Consider the following 11,201-nt stretch of genomic DNA (forward strand, 5'->3'; position numbering starts at 1 on the left):
TTACATGTAGGAGATGAGGTATTCCAGAATGGAGTCCCTTCTATTTTATAGTTAAATAATGAAATATATTTGTAGCACTTGGGACATTAGAAAAGCACAAGCAATTCTTCAGACATCACTGATTTCAAGAGCACTTGAGTGCAAAGCTGAAAGAGATGAGAATTTATTATATTTTTCCACTTTGTAAGAAGGCAAAAGGTTTACTGGCATTATTAATGAAGAAAAAAATCATATGACTTCAAGTAAGTAATTTTATTAGTGTTACTGTCTGTAAGCTTTTGCTCTTCTGCATGCCTGCTTCCTCCCAGCCGGGGGCTGGCTGTTGTGTGACCAGGCCAATGACGTAACGGAAAAGCCCTGTCTCTGATCAGATGGACTAATATAAACCACGTTTGCAGAGAAAGAATTAGAGAGGCAGCCACTGAAGAGAAGAGGATTTACTCCAGCAGACCAGTTCAATATATCACACTCCACTGCAAGAAATAGACAGTAAGGCAAAAGGAGCTGACTGGTGGAAGAGACTGTAAAAAGTAAGGTGGTGCTGGCTGAAAAGTATTAGTTTGAATGTATTACTTTAGTGAAGAGAAATGATAGAACTAAGTAGATAAATGAAATATGTAATGTGAAATATAGTTTGAATTTGGAATTGAATGCACTACAGTAAGTTATAAGACATTGTCTTGTTTAGTTTATTAAACAGTGGAAATCTCTTAAGGAAGCACTGCTAATGTAGAGTGTTTATTATTTAGCCAAATCAAAGTTAACATTTCTCATTCTGTCTTCTTGACAGGGGAATGACAGAAAAATATATGCTTGAAAGTTAAAATATTTAATTTTGTTTGTGAAGCAGTGTTTGTTTGGTGCCTGGTCTCCAGCTAAAAACATTTCTTGCTAGCAAAAAGTTTATGTGACTCTATGGAATACAGATGAACTGATTTTGCAACAAATGCTGTAATTACAGATAGAAAATGGCATAGGTCACAAGTTGTAGAAAAGGGGCAATATGCTTGGTAAAGGCTGATATTCAAATTATAGATACAGTTTGCTGTTTTTCAGCACATTTGTTTTATAACCTGCTCTGTACCTGCTCTAAAAAGTTTTCAAGGGTTGCTTGAGTTAGAAAAAATAATTGCTAGTGTGCGATTTGATGAGATGCTGCACTTTTTGCAAACACAATGAGGAATAAAGTTTGAAAGTGGCCCCGGATGTTTTAATAGCAGATGCTCTCTTTGTTAATATGCAGAAGAGAACTGAGAGCCATCAGACTTAAGCCTAAAAAAGCAAAATGTATAAATAACTGTCACCTTGGGAACTGGAGAGCATCAAAGTAACTTTCCTAAAAATGGTAGCTGTGGACCACTAGGAATGACATCATTACATTCTGCCTCCAACCAAGGCAAAATATATTCAAAAGCCAAATGTAATTAAAAGCCATGTTTAGACAAGAGGAGCTAACCTGACTAGCTGCTCCTCGGCCAATTCATTTGTTGATTTCAAAACTGTAAATTTATGAGCTATTTTCTCCCAGTGATATCTCCTCTAGTGGTGCGATCAGGTACATACTCTGGGATCCCATCGGACCGCATTCTGCTCTCTCTTACACCCCTTTGATACCAGCTTAATTCCATTGTGTGCAATGGAGTTGCTCCTTTTTTTCACACTGGTAAACTGAGTGCAAAAAAACCCCATTATCGCAAGACTTGTTGATGTGGTTCTTTTTCCACCAGAGGAAATTATCTAAATGTGCAGAGTATAATGTTTGTTGTTCTCACAACAGAGTCAACTGTCAGTTGAAACTAAGCATGATACTTTGCAGGCAAAGAACAATTTCTTGTTTAACAAACCCCCAGCAGATTCTGCTGGACTTTACATGGGTATGCAGTGATGGGAGAGGGTGCAAGGAACCTTCACTCCATTGCATGGTCTGTGTAAGGGACAGGCACAATTGCAGTCTCTGTATTTCTCCCTCTGCACCCGCTTAGAGGTGCACAGTGCCCCAGAATGGGCAGGGCCCAGCACACCGGGAATTATGCCTTCTCTGAAAGGACACAGTGGTGGGCACGGTCCCCCATGTGATAGGTTGCTATGAAAGGCATTCTGCCTCCTACTGCTCCCTTTGGGGCAGTTCAGCTCCGCACCATCCCCAAAGCAAGGCTGTGCCTAATATTCACAACTAGGGGGAGACAAAGATAGGGCTTAGTATTTAATGCTGATTTCAACTGAATCCTAAAGCCATGACTATGGTTTGCTAATTAGAAATGTTAAAGGCAAATGAAAGAGGCAGGTTCTTCTCTTCTTTTGTCTGTGCACTAGGCATTTGCAGTTGCAAAGGATATACCTTATCAATGTTTTTTTTTTAAAAATGGAGCCCATTTCAAATTCCTGGTGCGTAACCTTTGCGACTTCACTATTTTTCCTAGGGAAAGCCATGACTTTGAATAACGTCACCATGCGTCACAGCAGCAGCGCACTGCACGCACAGCAGCAACGCTGGAGCATCCCTGCTGATGGAAGGCACCTGACCGTCCACAAAAACCCCCATGAGTACCACGTGCGCAAGAGATACACTATGAACCCTGATGATTATTACCGAAGGAGTTGGTCATCAGAGTCTTCTGATTCAGTCATTTCCTCCGAGTCCGGAAATACCTACTACCGGGTGGTAATGATTGGGGAGCATGGAGTGGGGAAATCTACCTTGGCCAATATCTTTGCAGGCGTACATGACAGCATGGACAGTGACTGTGATGTGCTAGGAGGTAGGTCATTATATTCTGCATTGCTTATGTTTACTCAAAGCCTTTCTTGTCAATAGTCATCAGCAATAAGACACAGAAAATTAGTAAGGTCATTTAATCTGGAGTGCCTGAGACGGAGGTAATGCACACTTGGCCCTTATTTTCAAAGCTGATTCCAGCACATGCATCTGTCTCAAAAATCGGGGGCTATGAAAAAAGATACTCACTGACAAAGGTCTAAATCGGCTGAAATACAGACAAAGGAGAACAGTACAGCTTCTGAGCCCTTTCTTTTTAAAAAGGGTGGTTGGAATCTGATTAATTCTTGACTGTGCTGTAAATACATTACATAGAAGGCCTGAATCAGATCTTATACCAGTTTCACCCTGGTGTAAATGCAAGCTCCAGTGGATCAACTCCTGCTTTACCCTGGTGTGAGGTAATAGCCTGGCCTGTAAACTGCACTGCCAGCCTTGTGATGCTATGAGAAATCTCTGCCTAAAATCATTTGGGATTTTAAAGAAATAGTTAAGAGTTACATATCAGCAAGAGATAAGGGTATAAAAATAAAAATCCCTGCCCTGCTTTACAGGTAGCAACAAAATACTTGCTGGTCATTAAGTAATCTCACCAAATTTGTATGCAAATAAATTGCCTCAATATAAGCTATTTGGGTTCTTCTCATCAGCATTTCATATCACCTGCATGGCCCAGATCCCCCACTGCCCACAAGGGAAGAGCAGACAATGGCGCCTCAGTAGTGTGAGGAAAAAATCCTGCTCCCCAGTTAATTTGGGGAAAAAGAGAAGGCTGACATGGTCTTCAGTTTTTTGCTAGGCATCTTTCTTTTACTATGCACCTCTGCCTTAGAGCGAGGGGACTTGTATTTTCGCTATTCCCAAGGATCAATTAAGGCTAAACAGTGGCATTGAGCCATGGGCCATGTTTTGTGTGTGGGATACCATTGGGGAGGAGCTGTGTTGTAGCAGGAAGTCTTGCAGCTCTGAAGATGTGGATACGCCCACGCTTTGGAGAAAGGGCTGGGGTTGCTCCCACTCTGGTTAGCTCACTTTCACTGACCAGCGCAGATGGCCCCATCCCTCCACTACCCCTTGTCGCCCTGTCTCTTTGGGATGTCTAGCAAACATGCAGCACCAGAGCAGTCTTTGTGTTCAAGGAGCACCAGGGACATGAATGTGCCTGGCTCCTATGCAATGGTTCAGTGGCGGCCAGAAGGGAGGGCACCTTATGTTCTTCTCCCTTTCTGTGCCGGGCTAGGAACGATTTACCACTTAACACGGCCTGGAATGACAGGGTCCAAAGCCTGCTTGTGCATGACCACAAGCTGGAAATATAAATCTTGGGGCCCTGAGGGGAACTTGAGGACCCCTTTGATGCACTGGACACGGATCAGTGAATCAGGCGTGTTTTGTTTTCATCTTCCACTGAGTAGTCCTGTAATCATGCTGGACCTCATTTGCACAGGAAGGGCCTTCTAGCAGCTATCTAGCCTGCTCTCCAGCAGCACAAAGTACAGCACAGTACAAGCTTATGGTCACTTCCACTCTTCTTTCTTGCAGACTTGCAAAACTGCCCTGACAATCTACTAGCCCAGGCACCACGCCTAGTCACCCACCTTCACATGTGAGGATAGGGGGGAAATAATCCCCAACCCAATGATAATATTTTACTTATCTGAAAAATGTTACTTGTGCCAAGGAAGTGGAATTTTGCACAGCTGCCTTATGGTATATGATGGACCAGATCTTCTGTTGGGTGTTGGTGCTTTGTGCTGCACTGTTGGCAGCATGTGTCCTTACAGCAGGTGTGACCAAAATTCAGAGGATCACCCCAGGTCAAAGGGAGCCTCCAGTTAGTGTAGAATCAGTGTAGCAGTGCCTGTGTTGTGCTATCTCCCTGCTGCTGATGTAGGGCACATGGGTGGGATGCTCCTATGCTGTTGTTCCAAACACTGGGAGCTGCCAGAAGCCAGGGTAAGGTAGAGCAGCCTTCAAGCTGCTCTAAACTTACTCCAGAGGCCCAGTCCTCCACAGAGCAGCCTCAAAATGAGGGGGAGTGTGAAGGGGAGCTTTATGCCTCCTACAGCCTGCACTCTGTTCAGCTCTGCTGGACTCAGACGTTTGCCTAGGATTAATCTGAGGCACAAGCACAAAGGAGAACCTACTGGGCTAGAAGTGAAATTGCTCCTCTTGGTTAGTGTTTTCCTTTTAGGGCCATCCACCTCCAGGTGGCCAGCTGTGTCAGCCCAGTGCCCTTTTGTTTACAAAGAGTTTCCCATTTTAAAGTTTCTGTGGCAGAACTGATTAAAAAAAAACCATTTGGCTATTCTTTAGTGCCCCTTGGCTCATTCTACTCCATGGACTCACTGTTTTCCGGCTTCCAAGAGAATCCAAGATTAGGACTTGGGGAAAGATCACTTCACAAAAGCACAGTCAGAGCTTATGAGGCAAGCGCCTTTATTTAAAATAAGTAATATCCTCCATCAGAGTGGTTTGGATAGGTGCTCTGAACAGCATGGTGATGAATGTAAGCTGTTCAGAAGCTGTCTGCCCTGACACTGGATTTTATTATGCTAGCAGTTACACAAGACTAGAGATGGGCCCAAACCTAAAACATGCATTCAAACACCCCAAACTTCAAGGGAGTGAAAGGGAAGGGGAATGGAATCCAAATTTCACAGTGGCCCTTGATCTCTATGATGGCTCGGCGCTGATCTCAGATCTAAATACCTCTGAACCGGGTGCAGTTTGAAATCCAGATATGAATGTTGCAGGTCCCTACCCAGGGTTAGGCAGGTTCTGCCACATCCTACCAAACTGCTGTGAAATGCTTCATCACCTCTTTAATGTTCATAGGCGACCAGTAAGTGAGAAGCGCTAACGTGGGACAGAATAAAGCCAGGGGAACTAGGGACAGTTCACAGATCTGTATTGCAATAGCAGCATCAATTACAGATTTATAGAGCCCAACAACCTTTGCCTCACACACCGCTGCCCATTGCTAGGGCTGCTCGGTGGCTGAACGGCTCAGAGTTCACCCGGAAAGGGTCCCTGCTAGAGTGAAAACAAATATTTTCCATTACTAAGCCTTGCTGGAGTCTGTACGTCTGTCAGCTGCTCCCAGGGGGGTCAAATGTTCAGCATCTGATTTCTTTCTTTCACTGGTTATATTCCTCTTCTCCCTCCCCCGGCCTACCCCTGCCCCACATAGGATAAAGAGCTTTTCAGCCAAAATAATGAACCCTAGTTCCAAAATCTTTCAGTCTCGTTCATTTACCATGAAAACTAAGAAAAAAACAGTAAAGAGACATAGGGCCACATGCACTGCTCGTGGAAATGGATACAACTCCACTGAAATCAATGGACTCGCACCAACAGTGAACTGGGTTCATTGAATTCAAACTTGGAACAAATTATATGTATATGGCTATTTTTCTTTATTGCTACATATATAACAAGAGGAAGGGATGTATTGCTAACATTGTGGATTTTTATTCCAGAAGATACATATGAACGGACCTTGATGGTAGATGGTGAAAGCGCAACCATTATACTGCTTGACATGTGGGAAAATAAGGTATTCCATTCCATTCATTCTATTCAAGTGCCAAAGGGAAATTAAGTATGAATGAGAGGTAATACTATAGCTTTGCTAGGAACATGCATTTGTTGACCAAGTAAGGAGGTGTTATCCATAATTCTATAGTCAGTGAAAGCCTGGGGTCTTTAAAAATGTCCAAGCTCCTCCATGAAAGGTTGTAAATGGCAAAGAAATTTCTTTGTCTGATTTATTGTTAAAAACAAAAATGCTGGAAACATGATCAGAGCTAAAGTTGACCTGGGCATAAGTAAGCACAAGGTAATGAAGCCTTTTGGCCAATTTTTGCCCAGATTTGTGCTGGTGTATATCCATGTTCCTTTGGTTTGATACTGGTGTAACTGTGATCAGAACCATACCCAGCAAAGTGACCCCAGGGTTGAATTTGGGTTGCGTAATATTACATTTTTTCTGTAAACGCTAAGTTGGGCTTCCAGTTAAGAAAGCCAGGCTCTTGTTAATGCTGGCTGTATCTATTTTATTTTATCAGAGTGAAGAAGAATGGATCCAAGATCACTGCATGCAAGTAGGAGATGCATACTTGATTGTCTACTCCATCACAGACCGAGCGAGCTTTGAGAAAGCCTCTGAACTAAGAATACAGCTCCGCAGGGCACGCCAGACAGAAGATATTCCCATTATTTTAGTGGGCAACAAAAGCGATCTCGTCAGGTGCCGTGAAGTCTCTGTGTCAGGTATGGAAAATTACCATGACAACCACTTTCTAACTTTAAGAGCCATATACTGTCCTAGATCTGCTTGCAGAATTCCCACTGATGTCACGATGGGTGGAATGGTTCAATAGCAAAAAAACAAATAAAAAACCTCAACCCCAAAATCTCAAGTTTAAGGGCCTGATTCAGCTCCCATAAATGTGAATTAAAAGACTCTCGTTGACTTTAATGGGAGATGGATGGAGTCTCGCCCTGGAAACTTAGCCGTGAGTGTTGGATGTGCAGTGTCTACAACAACACAATAAAACAGTGTTACCTGAAACAGATGAGAAACTCCCCCCAGCTTAGTTTTCAACCCAGTCCCATGACCATTGACTGTAGAGCTTGACCTTTTCAAAGGTATTCACCATCTCATCTGTCTTCCAAGAAGCCCCTCCGATAGACCTTTTCCCAGGTCCCCATGCAAGGGGAATGGAAAGCTGATCTGGACTTTACCCTGCATTCTGGCCCCGTCACACTGGCCATACACGAAAACTTCTCACTGGGAGACGTATAGCAGTAGAACACAAGAGCTCAGTAGTATTACTAGGCTTCTTATTTTCATTTTCACATTCTTCCTAGTGCTGGCTGTTAAAGGCACTTTGCCTCGAGTGAAGGCAGGAAGCTGGGTTTCATTTTAAGCACTCCATGAGTCAACCACCTGATGTGTTTGGAGTGGGAGGGGAGTATCAGAGCATGCTGGTATCCATGTAGAAGAAGAAGATCATTAGAGTTAGTTTAGGTTCAAATATAAAAGATAAGGGCCACCATTTCAAAGTGGCTTCTAAAATTATGGGCATAATTTAGCTAATACTTAATTTTTTGTACATGTTGCTGTTCACCCTAAAGTTTTTGCTGTTCGAAGACTACAATTTGTGTGTGCAATCTGTGGGCCCAGTCTTACTCCTTTCGCTGTTAGTTGCAAGTTTTATCATTGACTTCAATGAGGGTAGAATCAGGCCTATATTTACACATACAAATCAGGTAGGTAGGAACTTGCCCATTCAGGGTATGTCTACACCGTGATAAAAGACCCATGGCACAGCCATGGCTGGCCTGGGTCAGCTGACTGAGGCTCAGGCTGCAGGGCTATACAATTGCAATGTGATGTTAGGGCTTGCGGGAGCCTGGGCAAGGGGGAGGGTTTAAGCTCCATCCCGAGCCTGAAAGTCTATACAGCAATTTTATACCTATACAGCCCAAGCCCCATGAGCCTGAGTCAGCTGACCCGGGCTCTGAGACCCAGGGCTGAGGGTTTCTATTGCAGTGTAGACGTACCCTAAGTGTGAACGTAGAAATCTGAGTTTTGGCATAGGCAAAATTATGCCCGCAATCTTAAAAGTTGTATTTTGAAAATATGACTGTAAATGGATCAAGCAATATATTGCTCTCAATAATGGTAACCTCATTGCCTCTGAACATGAGTCACTGAGATTTCCCTGAAGTACAAGTGACTCTATTTAGGGCATTTACAGATAGCTCACATTCTGTACTGTGCATGGCACTGTGTTTAGCAGCTTTGCCCTTCTCCCTTTTGCTTAGGGAACGTGCACTATCTGAATGCTATGCCTACTGACATAGATCCCTTACAATTCTACAGAGGGCCGCGCTTGTGCTGTTGTGTTTGACTGTAAGTTCATCGAGACCTCCGCAGCTGTCCAGCACAACGTGAAGGAACTGTTTGAAGGAATTGTGCGGCAAGTCCGGCTAAGAAGGGACAGCAAGGAAAAGAACGAGAGGAGGCTGGCATATCAGAAGAGGAGAGAGAGCATTCCTAAGAAAGCCAGGCGATTCTGGGGCAAAATAGTTGCCAAGAACAACAAGAATATGGCCTTCAAACTTAAGTCCAAGTCTTGCCACGACCTATCAGTACTTTAAGAAGTTTGGATTATGACAGATGTTCTCTTCTGTGGACATTATTTAACTACAATGTGAACAATAATCAATCTATATTAGATTGGACTACAAGAAAAACATTTTTGACTTGGATTCACAGTTGTGATTGTGACAAAATGTGCTGGTAATAAGCACAGCACAATGCATGGAAAACAAAAGCCTTTCTTAATATTTTTTCAGTAGTTTTTTAAAAAGCTTTCTCTTATACACCAGAACATCCTAAAGTTAAGCAGGGTGTGTTTTTAAATTTACTTCTTGTTTCTCTTGCTGCCTTTGGATAATAGTGTAAGAACCTAAACACTCATGATCTGGTGAATGAATTGCACCTTCTCATTATTATTTTTGGAAAAATGTACAGAGAAATGATAAACTCACTGGGAACAGATCCGTTGCCAAATAGTTGGTCTGATTTTCTTAAGCACCCAAAATCTGCATTTCTCTAGAATAGTCACTGAGTCACTGTCTTGTTTCCAGGGCTAACACCCATGAACATATACATCTCTTACTTTTGAAAATGTAATATTTAATGGAAAAAATATTTCTAGCCAAACGATATCTCCCCTCTGACTTTCATACTGTAGGACTGTCAACAACAACAAAAAAATCAGATTAAAATGCAAAATGCATCTTGTGAGAGATGCCAAATTGTAAAACCACCTGATCTTTTATAAGAAACCACATGGACTTTTTGTACCCAGACTTGTGTATGAAGGAGCTGTGCTGTATTTATTTCATTGCAAAGCAATAAGCATTTTTAGTATTGGGGGTGAAAATGTATTTATTGTCAGGTTTCTCAAGAAAAACACTTTAATACTGTTTTCTAGCTAATATCTTTTTCAGATTATGCAAGTTTTTATTTACATGCCTTGTAATAAAACAAACAAAATATTTAACTGCCTTTGAGTCCCACCATGAAATCTCAAAGATTTTATTGGAAGTTAAAGAAAAGATTTTGATTGTTGGGAAAGCTTCTTGTGTGTTGTGTGTTGTGTGTATGTGTACACTGAAGATACATAACAGGTATTGCTGATTACAGACTATTTAGCAATTTAGAATCACAAAGCAAAAATACCCAAGATATCTTAAAATGCTCTTAATGCACAATAGTCCTTATACCCAGAGTGGCACTGTGGTGATAAAGATAATAATAGTTCATTCTTATAGAGTATATTTTTTTCATAGATCTCAAAGCACTCTATAAAGAAAGATAAGCATCATTATTCCCATTTTACAGATGGGGAAACAGAGGCAGAGAAGTGAAATACCTGGCTCAAGGTCACAAAGCATGTCACTGGGTGGTAGACCGGGAAAATCTCAGTCCAGTGTCCTATTCCTAAAGTAGTATTTGAAACAAGGGTGTTGTTAACCCAGAGACCCACTCTGGATTGGGATATTCAGAGATTTTGGGTGCATAACTCCAAGGTCAGGGCAGATGTGCAGCAGTTCTAACATGCAAACTGATAACGATGATGAGCCAAATGGCCACCCTAGTAGCTCAGGTACCACAAAGATGGGTGCAATATAATTACCTAGATAGACAGACGCACAGAAGTGAACTCCACATCCTGCACTGTACAGGATTTGTTTACAAAAGGCCTGATTCAGCTCTGACTGGAGTCAGCTTGCTGAGTGTTTGAACACCACCACCTATACTGACAGACTAGGTAGGATGAAACATTGATGGGGCAGGCGGGATACAGAGTGGATGTACATGGCCTCCAGGTTTAGTACTGCCCATCAGGGAGTGAGCAAACAACTGTGCAGAATTCATATTTCCCAAGGAATAGAGTACTTCTGCTCTAGAGTACATTGCCTAGCAATTTGCCTGAAATAATATAATTCGGTATTCGGAACACAGCAGTGACATGAGCACCATGTGATTCTATGAATTCAAAGGAAGGGTAATTTTGAAATGAATGTTTATTGCATGGCCTGGATACAATTTAATCATAGAATCATAGGACTGGAAGGGAACTCGAGAGGTCATCTAGTCCAGTCCCCTGCACTCATGACAGGACTAAGTTTTTTCTTCTAGATCACCCTTGACAGGTGTTTGTCTAACCTGCTCTTAAAAATCTCCAATGATGGAGATTCCACAACCTCCCTAGGCAATTTATTCCAGTGCTTAACCACTCTGACAGTTAGGAAGTTTTTCTTAATGTCCAACCTAAACCTCCCTTGCTGCAATTTAAGCCCATTGCGTCTTGTTCTATCCTCAGAAGTGAAGAAGAACATT

The 11,201-nt window shown here is 42.3% G+C and overlaps 1 protein-coding gene across 1 annotated transcript; it reads left to right on the forward strand.

Moving 5' to 3' along the window:
- The first annotated feature begins 390 nt into the window (after positions 1-390).
- On the forward strand, positions 391-9,857 carry GEM (GTP binding protein overexpressed in skeletal muscle). Its single transcript, XM_045007778.1, has 5 exons — positions 391-530; positions 2,421-2,759; positions 6,259-6,335; positions 6,847-7,051; positions 8,670-9,857. The coding sequence occupies exons 2-5, from the start codon at positions 2,429-2,431 to the stop codon at positions 8,945-8,947; spliced, it is 891 nt and encodes a 296-aa protein (XP_044863713.1). The 5' UTR covers positions 391-530; positions 2,421-2,428; the 3' UTR covers positions 8,948-9,857.
- Positions 9,858-11,201: the final 1,344 nt, after the last annotated feature.

This window comes from Mauremys mutica, chromosome 2 (assembly GCF_020497125.1).
Source record: "Mauremys mutica isolate MM-2020 ecotype Southern chromosome 2, ASM2049712v1, whole genome shotgun sequence".
NCBI lineage: Eukaryota > Metazoa > Chordata > Testudines > Geoemydidae > Mauremys > Mauremys mutica.